Source organism: Micromys minutus (assembly GCF_963924665.1).
Source record: "Micromys minutus genome assembly, chromosome: 6".
Lineage (NCBI taxonomy): Eukaryota > Metazoa > Chordata > Mammalia > Rodentia > Muridae > Micromys > Micromys minutus.
The window spans coordinates 47,177,398-47,192,306 of record NC_137975.1 but is presented as its reverse complement, the minus strand read 5'-3'; the positions used below and the strand labels follow the sequence as shown (position 1 = coordinate 47,192,306).

At 40.8% G+C, this 14,909-nt stretch overlaps 1 protein-coding gene across 14 annotated transcripts in view; it reads left to right on the top strand.

The window, feature by feature from the left end:
• The window catches only part of CACNB2 (calcium voltage-gated channel auxiliary subunit beta 2), a gene marked incomplete at both ends in the record, with an annotated part of 343,951 nt that overhangs the window by 326,917 nt on the left and 2,125 nt on the right, over positions 1 to 14,909 (top strand). For 9 of the 14 annotated variants that reach the window (XM_080917887.1, XM_080917893.1, XM_080917894.1 and 6 more), the window contains 6 exons: positions 694 to 827; positions 4,254 to 4,334; positions 4,753 to 4,811; positions 9,417 to 9,526; positions 13,031 to 13,182; positions 14,506 to 14,601. In XM_080917887.1, coding sequence (XP_080774013.1) covers positions 694 to 827; positions 4,254 to 4,334; positions 4,753 to 4,811; positions 9,417 to 9,526; positions 13,031 to 13,182; positions 14,506 to 14,601 — 632 coding nt within the window. Of the gene's footprint in view, positions 1 to 693; positions 828 to 966; positions 987 to 4,253; positions 4,335 to 4,752; positions 4,812 to 9,416; positions 9,527 to 13,030; positions 13,183 to 14,505; positions 14,602 to 14,909 lie in introns of all 14 variants that reach the window. The other 5 variants (XM_080917897.1, XM_080917889.1, XM_080917891.1 and 2 more) reach the window with 1 other exon arrangement.

The window sequence follows — 14,909 nt, the reverse complement described above, 5'->3', positions numbered from 1 at the left end:
TGGTCTCTGCCTCAGAGGCTTGGAAATAACCCAAATCCTAACTGACTTTGATATAATGATTTTGGTAATCTGGCATTTCCCACCTGTAATCAGGCAGGATATCTGAGCACACACATTCTACCTTGAAGTCACTCTGATCCTGTGTGACGCAGAACATCCTAACAACCATTTATGACTTGGATGTATCCTGGATTAAGGGCTTTCTATTCTCTTTTCCTTAAATGTCTGTTATAATTTTTAACGAAATGTTTTAACTGATCCCTGTTCTTATATAACATTAGACAAACGAGAAGACTGAAGCCTATTATATTAAAAGTTTCCAAAGTACTTGTCTTTAACTAAGGGATGGGCTATGACCTGGTACTAAGGCCAAGTGCTGTTTAAATTACATTTATAATCTGACATGAAGAATATCGACATTTAAAGCACATACGTGTTTCTCTAAAAGCACCCAAGAGACATAGCACAAAACTGACTCGTGCAAGGAGCTATCACAACGGTATCTTTCAGCCTCTTTGGATTTGGCTGCACTGTATCCTTAATATGTCTTACATATTTTACTCTGTGTAACATGCTGCACATTCATGGTAAATCTACAGTGGTTAGTTTATTTGCTTTCGTTTTGTTTTCTTTATGACCTGCATTTCCTCTCCTATCCCCCTGATGACTTTTGAATTGTTTGTCTGTATATAGCTATAGACATAGATGCTACTGGCTTAGATGCAGAAGAGAGTGATATTCCAGCAAACCACCGCTCCCCTAAGCCCAGTGCAAACAGTGTAACGTCACCCCACTCCAAAGAGAAAAGAATGCCCTTCTTTAAGAAGGTAACCCCAACTTCCCAGCTCCTGTTGTCCACTCGCTCCCCTGCGCTGCGTCACACTTCTGGTCCTGTTACGTCTGTGTCCTTTGACAAGTCAATAACATGCATGCTCTGTTATTTGTTTCTTTTCCATGCTGCTGTAGCTAAGCAGAAACAGAAGTCGGTAAGTTGACATTGACAAGCCCGTGTTTCTCCTGCCAATGGCATCATTAGCATCAGTTCACGTGGTTTTATTGAGCACAGTCGTTCTGGTCCTAAGACAGTCAGTCCATCAATAGCTAACTGATCCATACATCTCACAGCAACTAAATGCAGAGTGACTTGCTGAAATGCCATTACAGTACTTGTCCTTGAATGATACATGCCACCAAGGGACTTTCTTTAACACGCAAGGATGTCCAGGCCTGACTCTGCTGTCCAACACACCTCAGCTGTACACGTGTACATGATTTTACTGTCTGCCTCTCTTTTTGCCAGAAACACAAGTTATAATCAAGCATATTAAAGCAGTTACTAGATACTTGTCTATGATAGCCAGGTACATTACTTTTAAAAAAAGAGTTCATTCAATTTTTAATTTGGTCAGTATTTAAAATTCTAATTCATTGGATGCAAAATCTGATGAACAAGACCAGTGGAAAACTGCAGGCTTGCTTGGTGGTTTACTGTGGGTTTTTTCCTATTGTCATACACACACACTCTCTCAGTGTTCTTGTCTTCTCCATCAGTCAGATTTCAGCTTTACACCTTAGACAGTGGGACCAATGGCCAAGGGAAGAGCCTTTGCCTTTGGCTAGTCAGGAGGCCATATCCCAATCCTGTACCTGACTGGAAACTCCAGAGAAATCCCAAGACCTCTTTATTCAAATTTTCACTCAATATGTTTCATTGTTTAATAGTGGTATCTTTTTAAAAGATTGTTCACCCAATTTCCTTTTTTTTTTTCTGCCTCCTTTGACACAGCATCTTCCACATCTACTATGCATTTAGACTCATATTCCCTAATGTTACCAAGCTTGCACAAGAATGGGTATTTTAAAATTTATATATAAAGTTAAATCTATCCTGCCCTATACTTTCAGCAAATTAAGTTTGACCTTCACACACACACACACACATACACACAAAGGGAAAAAAAACATTTTTGCTCTGTAGAGTTTAATATTAAGTGGCCATATGCAAAAGAATACGCCTTTTTTTTTTTTTAAACAATCATTAAGGAAAAGGGTTCAGGCACCATTTTAAACCCCTGAACCTTTGTAACTGACACAGAAAGCCCCAACCTGATGATCATCCACAAGAATGGGCCACGTCTCTGGTCCAGCCTTGCCATCTCAACTGCAGCTTGTGGCTAGGTGACCTCAGGTGCCCGCACTGCAGATGTTCCTTAGACAGTCTACACTGCTCAGCTGCTCCGGACTTCACCATGAGGCAACACCAATATGATCACGTTCACCAGAGAGTGCTTTGCAGTTTACCTACCTGCAAATTCGAAAACACTAAGCAGGTTTATCCTAACGTTTCCACTAAAGGACTCAAACAAAAATGGCCTAGACAAAAAAGGACAGATTAAAAATGTTGTCATTAGCAATACAGCATGAAGTATCAATACTCCATCAAATAAGGTAATTTCACTTGTTATCCCTGCTGACAGACAAGCTACCTGATGGCCAACATGAGTTACTCTTTGCTAGTGGCTGTCACAGGCCGAAGGAACCAAAGTCCTATCTAATACTGGGCCACCCAGATTTCTTAACAGTTTAATTACTTATTATTAGTATATTAATAATGACTGCAAAGCTTGCAATTTATAATCCCCATAAATGATGAAAGGGTGGAGGGGTCTTACTGTAGTCTCAAAAGGATATGACTTCCAGGTATTTTCAGTGCAAACCCAAGTGATATAAAATATAATCACTTAACAGAATATGCTTATGATGCCTGCGGCACAGTTGCTCATTCTCCTTGTGTTCCTTACTCTGTGACAACATCGAATGCAGAACAAGAGTCTGCTGCGTGTGGGTCCTCAGCAGATCTTTTATGTTTTAGGTTGCTTTTAGGGTGTTGCTTGTCTGCTTGTCTGGCTTTTGTGATGCTGCTGTACTGCGTTTGTCTTGTTTTTTTTATTTCATTCAAATATGCATTTTGCCTTTAATCATGTCTATGAAGGAGAAGTTCTGAGTGCTAGGAAAAATGTTAGCAGCAAAAAGCAAATAGCCCTTTCACAGCAATATCTTTTTCCTTTGATTATGTGGGCTACCACTACTGTGGGGTTGAGACTGTTGAATTTGATGTGTGTCTAAACAGCCCATAAGCAACAGAAATATAGAAATACATCAAGTCCGTGATGGGTGCTTTTCAGTGACACAAGGAAGCAAATATTCCATGTGTCTCAGATGGTCAAATTCTTAAAAAAGCACCAAGACGGTTTATTTTGTTAGTTGTGACACTTAAGTATATTTTTCAGATGTTCCTTAGGGGAGGATATGTCTTACAGAGCTCACGAGATTGAGAATAACTGATTTGTTCCTCGAGTGTCTACAACCCCTCTCCTGCCCATATTCATTCAAGAGGCTGTGTCTGCACCACTTTAGAACTGCCCACTGCAAGAGCTCCCTCACAGTCCATCAGGCTGTGTTACTTAAGTGTCAAATTTTTAATTGAAGAAATCAAGTTGAATGTGATCCTTTTAAAAATGGCAACAAAAATTACCTACTGAAAGGCATGGATCCCTTAAGGAACAGAGACTTGCTGATGTGTGCTTCAGAAACAGATTAGATATGCAAGGTAGTCAAAGTATGACACATTGCTCACCTTCCTTCCAATACACATAAATCTTGATTTGAGAAACTGACTAGTGTGGAAAAAGAGAGGCCCCAGATCTCAAAGCACTAGTCATGAAGCCGTGGCCAATGGCAATGCCTGCTGTTATGGAGCACGCATGCAAGCCCATTTCTGCTTCCGTGTGATCTCCCAAGCATGTTACAGTTAGAGACCCGTGCTTGGAAACTAGGCGGTATACTGGTAAGGCCAACATAGCATATGCAAAGAAACAGGGTTTAACTTTCTTTCAAAATTAACTGTGATCCATTCAACTCTTCAGAAAACCCACGTGTACCTGGAGAGCATCTCAGCAGTGTACAGTCAAGCCTAAGGCACCCGGTCTGCACTGGGCTTGTTTCTGTGTGTTCCACAAACTTTGGTTCCCAATGCAAGGGAACCAAACACTAATCAGTGTCTTAAACTTTAGGAAAATAAAATATACCTGTTTTTCATTCGGTTTATTATTAGAAAAGAGGCAATTATGAAAGTACTTGTCTGAAAATTCAGTGCCTTGTATATTACAGAGTTCAGAAAAGAGGACCTTATACATAAAGTACTTGAGATCCACTGCCTTTGAGAAGTCTAAAAGCATCTCATTTCTCTGCAGACAGAGCACACTCCTCCTTATGATGTGGTACCTTCCATGAGACCAGTGGTGCTGGTGGGCCCCTCTCTGAAGGGGTATGAGGTGAGTTTGGGGTGCCACTCTAGCACACATGGCCTGTTTACATGCTCCGATTCCACCCTCCTACTCCAATGGACTGAGTTTGAACCTGACTCACAGCTGCAGAGCATGCTGCTTTTCTGGCTGCGGTATATATGTTCTGCTTTCTTGAAGGTTGCCTTGGATACTCCTGCTAGCTACAACCCACCTCATCCAGGAAACAGTATCAAACTGAGAAGGCCTGCAAGCCTTTGCAAAGCAATTGCTTGCCATTAAAACATCCTAAGCTCAGAAGTTTTACCTTGTCATTTCATTAGGGTTTAAAAACAGGAAATGTGGTTATCTCACACTTTATGTGTTAATGAGCAAAGTAAAATTGGTTCTTGTGATCAGTAACATTGTTTTGGTCAGATTTTTCTCACAATTTATTATTCAATTACAGGTCACAGATATGATGCAAAAAGCACTGTTTGATTTTCTAAAACACAGATTTGAAGGACGGTAAGTCTTTTACAATGCTGGTTTTGTCTATGTCTTGTCTTGAACATGGACAAGCCATTTGGAAAAGATATTTGATCCCAAGAGTAAATTGGTTTTGTTCTTTCTGACAGGAAGTAGGCTTCATTTAGTGCAATGTGAGCCACTGTTCGTGTTGCATACTCTCAACCCAGGATATTCTGGTCCCTGTACCTTCATCTATAAGCTGGCTGCGCCCCTCCCCCCTGTTCATTGTCTTACCCCCAATTCATGAGTCAAGAGTTGCCTTACAGCTATCCAAATAATCCCAGGCTCACCCTCTTCTATTCATTCTCCCCTAATTCTGAGACTTTCCTGTCCTCTCTCCCCCTTTGACCTTTAACCTCTTCTCATTTCACTCTCCCCCCAGTGGCCTTGTGTTCTTATCTCATTAAGAAAACAGGTAAGGCAGGACTGGCACATGCCTGGAAGCCTAGTACCAGAGCTGAGGCCAAGGAGTTAAGCCTTACAACTAGCTTCTTTCTGGAGGCAGTAGGATTAAAAGCCAAGAGAAGACATTAGTTACCCCATTACATTTACCCTCACTTGCATGACTGCCTGTACGCCCTGCGTTTCCCCATACCACCTATTTCCTTCTCAAACTACCCAGACATCGTCCTCACCAACCGTCCTCTCCTCATCAGGATTTACTGACCTAGTAGAAACTCCACTAGCTGTAGCTGACCTTACAATTGGCCTAACGCCCTCCCACCATTCACCCAGTTTCTTCTCTCATTCTCCCATTTTTTCTCTCCCACTTTTATATCCACTCCGGTCAGACTCTCACTGACACAGCCTTCATTAGCATTACCTGTGCTGCAGCTATCCAGGCCCATGCCCACACAGTAACTAGCTTTTGCTGTTCCCTCTGGTATGAACGTTTCCTTCACATCCTCTCCTGGTAATGTGTGTGGCCTTTCTCCCTTCCCCATTTTTCTGGTGTTCTTTTGTATGACTTCTTTGCTATTATTCCCCAGCTAGCATGTGAGGGCAGGGTAGTTCAGTGTTGTGTGAACTCTGCCACTCTCAGAGCCTCAAGAAGTACTCAATATGAAAAGAGAGTGGAGCTGAATCATTGTCTTCTTTGCTAGAGAAATGTAGATACAGTGAAGACTCTGTCCCTGTCTTTCTAGTAAATTTTAACTTGAAACTTATACAGCAAAATAGAATATAAACAAAAGCACCCAGCCAGCGTGTATGTGTCTGTGTTTACACACACAATGTATAGGCATGAGAGAGAAAGAAAGAAAAAAACCAACAGATTTGAGAATGTTCCCATTCAGAAGGATTTTATTTCTTCTAAGGTCACACCCACTGAAATAGGAAGGGCATGGCCAGTATGGGGTAGGAATGGAACAAAGGTATCATGTATATAGCAACCCCACTACAGAACGCTGAGGACATACGCAGAAAATTGACACTGTTAACCAGGGGCATATCTAGAAAGTCCTTCCTGTGAGATGGGACTCAATCTTTTCCCTCCTCAACTTGAAAAAAATTAAAAATGTAAAAAAGACAGGGACCTGAGATTCATGGGAGATAGAGGTCTACAGAGAGGACACGGTACAAGTGTTCTGGAAGACAGTTTGTGTGGGGAGCAGTATGGCCAGTGGATTTTAAGGAAGAGGTGGGGTTAGGCCAAGTTTAGGTTAAGAACACTGGTACAAGAATTACACAAACACAGTACACAAACATGACAAATATCTACTTGGATGAAACTAAACTGAAAGAACCTATTTTTGGCAATCACAGAGACCTTAGAAAGCATGTATAACTACTTAAAGACAGACTTGACTCAAATAATCAGTATCATAATAAACACTAAGCCAATCCCTTACCTGTCGAAGCTATGGTGAAAATCCAAAATGTAAAAACCTGAGTTTAAGTTGAGACTACATAACAGCAACCCGGGAGCATGCAGTGCTACCATGCAAGTGTGCATCTCCAACATGGTGAATCCAGCCCCTTGCCATGTTCTTCTTCCTCTGTGCTAACGAGAAAAATACTGTTGATGGCACCTGTACATTTCAGTGCCGTTTCCGATTTCTATGCAGTGTTGTACACACTAGGCCTGCAATACAGCCACTGCTGATAGGGAAACTTCTAGCATAACGGATACCGTGTGATGAAGCAAAGGACTGAAAGAAACAGACGGTAGCTGTGTTTTTAAAGTACATGAAATATTTACTTTAAAGGGATATGAAGTCAAATGCCATTAGACTTTATTTCATAATGTTATGAAGTAGCCGATCATTTGTGCCAGGAAAGACAGGCTTTGGATGGTTCTAGTTTGACTTTTATTTCATTGTTCTTGGTTCTGTCATTTATCACAATCTGGAATTATCTGCATAAACCCCAAATTCTGCTAATGTAGGCAATGTGATGTCTCTGGATGGATAGATGAGTGAAATACTACTTTTTTCTAAATGCACGGGGGGCGGGGGGAAGGGACAAGATTCACTGTCCATTTATGAATCTGGATCTCAGACACATTTTCTATGGAATCATATAGCTGGGCTGATTTTTATCTGGGAAGCAAATAAACAAAATAACAGTATGTAGAGGCAATCTATTGTCTTTAGACAAAAATATTTCCCATGTACGTTACTGATGGTAACAGATGCTGTGCTTCAATACTCTAGACCTGTGACCACGCATAAAGGGTTCCTAAAACCATAAAGCATTCAAGACCCATAAAGTAGAATTGCAAAAGTTGTACAAATATCACCTTTACTCATGGGAGCATATCTAGAGTAACTGTTCCATTAAATGCCTTTAATATTGGTAAAACATGACAGACACAGAGTAGACACTTGTCAGAAGCCTCAGGTGTGTGTGTACACTAGAGTCTAAAAGAAAACTGAAGTAATCTTTACAATTCACTAAATTATATTTGTAAAATGTTAGGGCTATAAGAGGAAAATATGATGGGGCATGTTGCCCAAACAAAAGTTCTAGGCTGCCAAGAACTGTGGTATTAAGTCCTCACAGGTAAGATCACTTACGAGCTCCGGAGAGTAGTCAGTCACTGTGGGCAGTGAAACAGCGTGTGTATTTCCTCAAAGAAGAGCTGGTAAATACTCATCTTTCTGTTGTGGAGCCGTAGTGGGCCTGCCATAACCACTGCTGTGATATGGGTGAAGCAGTCTTTGTAACTTGCAGAACAACAACAGACACATTAACAAGGCAGTGGTGAACACAAGCTACCAGCTGGGGTAAAGCTGGCTTTCTTCACTGGTGACTTGCAAAATGTCAGTTGTCAGCCTTGAACTGTTTAGAATATGTGCCGAACTGTTCCAGAGATAGTAGACATCACTTTCAGAATGGTCTGTGAAGGACTCTGATTGGAAATCAATAATCCTGGGAAACATTACATCACTTCATTGTCTGGTGTAGTATATGTAGTTTATTCACTGTGCTGTTTGTCCAGAAAAGCTGCTTTCTGTCACCTAGAGGACAGAAATGTAATGAACAGAAGCTGGGCTTTCAAAAGATCAAGATGGAAAAGCAGAATGTGAACTCAATAGTCAGATCATTTTCCCTTGCCATCTACTGTCCCCCTAGTCAGGGACCCTAGGATTTACTGCCGGTAGGTAAGTCAGTCTGTGGTTTTATACCAAATAGCCAAGTAATTCTTAGGAGGCCGCTTGTGCTCTGGGGCACTCTGCCTTTAGAACAGATTTTTAAACCAAACCTTTGGTTTTGGTCTTAATGCCACCAGCTTCTTTGGGGATACTCTGTCTTTGTCTCACATTTCTCCTAATGCCCGTTAACATCCCCCGAATCCCCAACTTTCCCAAGTACAAGCTGCTGCCTCTTTTCGCCCTCCACATACTCTATGTCTGTGTCACATGAAACCATCCAATGTCTTACTGCTCCCATAGGCTACATGTACCCCTCATATTACACTGTCACCATTCAGAGTGCATGGTCATTCCACAGCTCTGTCACTGCATTCTCAGTCCTCTGGAGGAAGGCTGGTCTGCCACCTTCACGTGTCAGAGCACTGCGCATGCACTAAGACTACAGGTAGAAATCTCAGTTGGATTAATAGTAATCTTTGGTTTTATTTACATAACACAATGTTATTATAACTCTTCCAGTGGTTTCATTTTTTTTTATTATTCATCAGCAAATGTGGATCTCTTTCAAGTTTCAGGGACAATTTAATCAGACTTGGTAAGCAACCATTAAATGCTGGGTAAGACAGGTGCATAATAAATTACTCTCTCTCCTAATTAAGTCTGTTTTGACACATATATGTGTGTGCATACACACACGTATTTCAAGTTTATATTTATTGAGTGTGCTTTGTCTGCATGTACGTTCATCATGTGTTTGCCTGGAGCACATGGAGGTCAGAAGAGGGCTCTGGATCCTCTGTGCAACTGGAATTACAGATGGTTATAAACCACCACGTGGATGTGAGAAACCAAACCTGGGTTCTCTGAGAGAGCAAGTGCTCTTAACTACTAAGCAATATCTCCAGCTTATTATATGTTTACTTACGTATCCACTGTTCTTTACATTTGGGACACACACTCCCGCTTGATTAGCTTAATAATCTTAAGTTTTCTTTTTCCCCAACAGGATATCCATCACAAGAGTCACTGCTGACATCTCCCTCGCCAAACGCTCAGTATTAAATAATCCCAGTAAGCATGCAATAATAGAAAGATCCAACACAAGGTCGAGCTTAGGTAAGTCAGCCGACACCAGTGGGCCTAAGCTATTTAAATATTGCTTACCTGTCAGTCACAGTGAGCAGATCTGTAGAGAACAACTGCAGGTACTGAGTAGAAAATCCATGTCAACTGCTCGTGTACAGTCTCAATGCTTTCAGAGTGTAGATTACTGAGAGAGCTTAAGCCATCCTACCTACTGTCAGCAGTGTGGTTTATTTCAGTAATGCGCACTGAATATTTACATCAGTGGTAAAATCATATTCAAAATAGTATGATTTATATGTGAGACCGAGAACAGAGGAAGCCAATTTCTGTCTGAGTTACATCAGTATTTTTATTTATAAAGGCAGTGTGGGGAATTTGATGGATTTGTTGGAATGTGGTTGGAAATTGTTCATTAATGTACAATAAGGTAAAGTTAAGACCTTCCAGCAGCTACTATGGCTTCCTGAACCATATGCTTAGTGTTTTAGTTACTACGACAGGCTTCACTATTATACTGTTAGGTTACAGTCTTATAAATTACTAAAAGTTGTCAGACATTCCAGACAGATTTAGGTTCACTTAATTCTTTATTTATGTAAAATATGTAAATCCTTTGGGAGGTAGGGCTTTAGCAAATAAATTTTTCAGTTACTCTGAACTATAATTATATATTCATATATATATATATATATATATATATATATATATATATATATATATATATATATATATATGAGAAAACTTATCTTTTAGTAATTCTTCATCAAAACTCTCTTTTGGAGGCCTGGAGGGATAGATCAAAAAATAAGGATACTTGCTGTTCTTGCAGAACCAGAATTCGGTTCCTAGTGCACATCAAGCAGCTAAAATCACTGTAATTAGGCTGCAAGGGATCCAACGTCCTCTTCTGGTCTCTCTGGGCACATGTACATATGTCCACACACAAAATAAAAGTCTGCTCCGTCTCCTGCCTAATAAGCAGTGATGTTTAGTAACACAAGTCTGGAAGTAGATTACAGAGGTAAATGTGGTACCTATAACCCCAGCATATCAGAGGCTTATGCAGAAAGATTATAAGTTCACAAGCAGCCTGGACCACACAGTGACACCCCATCTTACAGTTTTGGAGGAAAATGTGATAATTTTTGCTTACAGTAATCTTATTTATTTTGTACTTAAGGAAATTGTTATAAAAATCATTTCACAGATTTACCTAATTAACAAAGTCAAGCAATTTACTTACAGTGACCAACAGCAGGATTTTAAATGACTCTTCTGCTCCATGCAGTTTACTGCGCATGTACTAGGTATCAAACAACATGCTAAAGTCTGAAAGTAGAGGATGGGTTTCATTCAGCCTCTGCACCCAAGAGCTTTCAACAACAACAAGGCACACAGGAGCCACTGGAGTGCAGAGCGAAAGCGGTGCTGCTGTGGTGAGCCCAGGGCCACAGAGCTGGTGCTGCAGTCGGTGTAGGCCATGGGGAAGGCTTTCCCAGGTGTCCTGAGCTTGCAGGTTGGAAGTGTGGAGAAAGAAAAGAGGTTAAGGAGGCAATACAGTAATGGTTTGAGACAATGGCAATTATAAGAAGTTTCTGAAAAACATGTCACTTTGGCTCAAGTTAAAGGGGAGACAAGGCATTTCATAAAGAGGTAGGGCAAGGCATTAAGGAGTTTATTCTTAAGGCACAGAGAACCAACCCCCTGCTAGTCAGTATTATAGGTGCCAGGCTCACACACACACAAAAGGGGGAGGGCTCAAATGGATGGAAATGAACTGAAAATCGCAGAGCCCAGGGAGCAGAGAATAACCTGAGAAGATCACTGAATACCAAGAAAGCCTTTGGGAGGAAATGACATTCTAGCCAGTGACACCTGTGGAATACATAGTAATGGGGTCACTTCCCCTGGCTATCTCTGTCAAGCTAAAGAGCTAGTTGTAGTCAATATTGTTTCATTGAATCTTCACCCTCCATGTATAGATTATTGCAGTAAATCGTAGACATATTTTACAAAGTTGACTAATTACAAGTATACCAACTACTGTCCAAATAGGATACAGTACACTTATTGTAGTGATCTCAAATCTCTTATTTTTCACAATTCTTTTCTTGGGGAAAAAAAAAACAGGACAACTTATCTGGAGGTTTCTGAGGGCGGAATTTTGCTTTGTTACACTGTTATCATTTTGTGTAATTCTATTCCCTGTGTTTCCTATAAACCAGTACACATCATCGATGGTTCAGGGTGCTGTGTGAACAGATATTATTTTGTATTTAATATATCCATGACTAGGCTGTAGTTTCTCAAAGAATCCAAGTAAAGAATTTTATGTAAATAGTTAGTGACTTGTATCTTCTAGAAAAATATGTCAGTTAAAATCATCCTACCATTAATACAGACGCATCAAAGAAACTGAAGCATCCTTAGACCCCAGCTGGCTGGAGTGAGTCTCGTGGACTTGACCCTCTCATGTCCGGTCATAACTACAAGCTACATGCTATGATTTATGGATCAATCCTGAATTATTAAAACTTTAAAATTCAGTTTTTTCATTCAGACTAGCTACATTTTAAGAGCTGAGTACCCTCACATGGCTAGCAGCCACCAAACTAGGCAGTGCAGAGAATATCCCCATTATCCCAGATGGTTAACCTGGGACTCCTGCTGTGGAATCTTTGGACAGCAGTAGATGAACTGATGTCATTTCCTGTAATTCTGTGTGCAACTTCTGGTGGGAAACTGCCCATTAGACATCAACATTACAAGACCACTTTTTTTTGAGATTCTAATTCATTCATAATATTTCTCCCTTAGTTTTCCTTTCTCCAAACCATCCCCCACACCCCTCCCCACTCTTGTTTAAATTCATGGCCTCTTGCTTTACAAACTGTTACTGCACGCACATATATATTCCTAGTCATATCAGAAGCTATACTTGTGAAGTCTCACCAACTTAACTACCCAATTGTGAGTGGCCCAAGAATGACATCAACGAACAGGACAAACTGGATGGACAAAATGTCCACGAAGCCTCAATCCTACACAAAAAACCACAAGCAGCTGAGAAAAGCTGGGAACTGGAGAGGTGGTCCTCCCCAGGGCACAGTACCAAATGGCCAAACTTGAAAACATATATACAATTAGTACTATATGGACTTAACAGGTTATACTTATGGCCATATCTTCATTGGTGGAAAACAAGAGAAGTGCCATTCAGGCCAAGTTTCTAACAGGCACCCTCATGCCTCTCTCTTAATGTGTATGTTGTACATCTTTACATAACAGATGGCCTAATACAGGTAAGCTCCTGTGAAAGGAAGGTTGGTACATTTGGTGCTGAAAGAACAATACTTAAAGGACTAAAGGTGTGAGGAAATAGCCCTCGCCAAAGGACACCTTTCTCCAGTCACTCTGACTATAATCACTAAAATAGCAGTTGTCCTGCTGTCAATCTGGATAAAGAAATCCTGTGCCGCTTTATCCTAGCTCCCTGTAGTTTTAAATACGTGAATTCTATTTAAACCTTTACAGCTGAAGTTCAGAGTGAAATCGAAAGGATTTTTGAACTTGCAAGAACACTGCAATTGGTCGTCCTTGATGCCGATACAATTAATCACCCCGCTCAACTCAGTAAGACCTCTTTGGCCCCTATCATAGTGTATGTGAAGATTTCTTCTCCTAAGGTAAGTGGGTTGCACTGTTTTTCTATATTCAGATGTTACTGCCATGAGTTTTATGTTGTTCTGTTCCCCGGTAGTCAACTTTATCATGGGAATCGCTTTTGAAAAGCTCCACACTAGTCAAGAAGTTGTACGAGAAGCATGAGCACGGTTCATGTGTGGCTCAGAGCAGTGATCCTGAAGTGTGGGTCATGGATGGCAAACACGACTGTAGAGGGTTTGTGATGTGGGAGCTGCTGCCACAATAACATCAGGATGTTTCTCCATCACTCCTGGTATCTGCATATTCAGTGGGAAAGAGGCTGGGAGTCCAAGCCTGGGTACAGAGTGTAGCAGCAAACACATCCATACGTTCTCACAGTTACAGATGACTGCTGAGCAGGTTTCACATAAGAATGAACGGCAACGTTCAGCTACAGCCTACAGTGAACTACCTCAAAAGGAACATTGACACCACTGCGCTGGGAGCTCCTGTTCTCAGGACTTCTGACGGGATGCTCATTCAGACCTAAGTACCTAGCACATGTTTCCTTAAGCAACTAGTGAGACTTCAAAAAGGAGCATTTGCTGCCAACAACAGCAATGCTAACCAATGAAACACACAAACGTGTGGCTCATAGAAAAAACCATGGATGGCCTGACAAAGCAAGGAGGGAGAGGTCCAGCAGCGTTCCAGTACAGAACAGAGATACTATGCTACATGTAGCTACTCCATAGAGCTCCTGGTCTGTATAGCAATAGGTTTGCTGGACTTCAGTTTAGAATCAAATAAAGTCACCTGCTCTCTGATGATGCAGCTGGCACAGCCTCTTTATTTGTGTATCTCTGTAATGGCCTCCTTACAAATATATATTAAAAAATGTACATTATAGCATACTGGATATAGAAGCTGATAGTTCAGATTTCTTAAAAAGTGGTTTTTACTTTAAAATGAATTAACAGTGCTAATATTTTTTGATAAATATTAGAAATACTTCCTGAAATCAATGGCCCTTTGGAGTTCATGATTTTATATGTGTGTGTGTGTGTGTGTGTGTGTGTGTGTGTGTGTGTGTGTGTGTGTATGCATACATACTTAAATAGGTGGTGAGGCAGGAATTTTAAGAAATATTAGGCAAGAAAAAAACAGCATCAACTTTATACTAGTGTTTAAAGTTTGCAAAGGATTTATGGAAGCATGTTAATTTTAGGGTTAATCTCTATGTTGCATTTTATTTCTCAGTGATACATGCTGATCATCCAGGGACAAGTATAAAGTAGTCCAGTATATACTCCGTAGCCTACCCAAGAACAGATATTCCTGTTACAAACCCATACCTTTTACAGGTTTTACAAAGGTTAATAAAATCTCGAGGGAAATCTCAAGCAAAACACCTCAATGTCCAGATGGTGGCAGCTGACAAACTGGCCCAGTGTCCTCCGGTAAGTTATCGACATGGTCCAAAGAGCAGTTACATATCTGTCAGAAGAGGCTCCTCCGCACTTACAATGCATTCACTGTGAAGGATGCCAGAGCCCGTGTGAGCATGCGTAGGCCAGGTAATGGTCACCCTTCTGAAAACACTACAAACATCCTGTGCAGACCTCACTTCCTATTAAAGGATTGTGGTGTGTAAGATGGACCTCTTCAGAGCCTAGGTCTTATCTACTTCTAGAAACATGCAACAGGTCTGAGAAACTGACTTGGTCCATCTCAAACTAAACACTGAATTTCAGGTGTAAGAATTCCA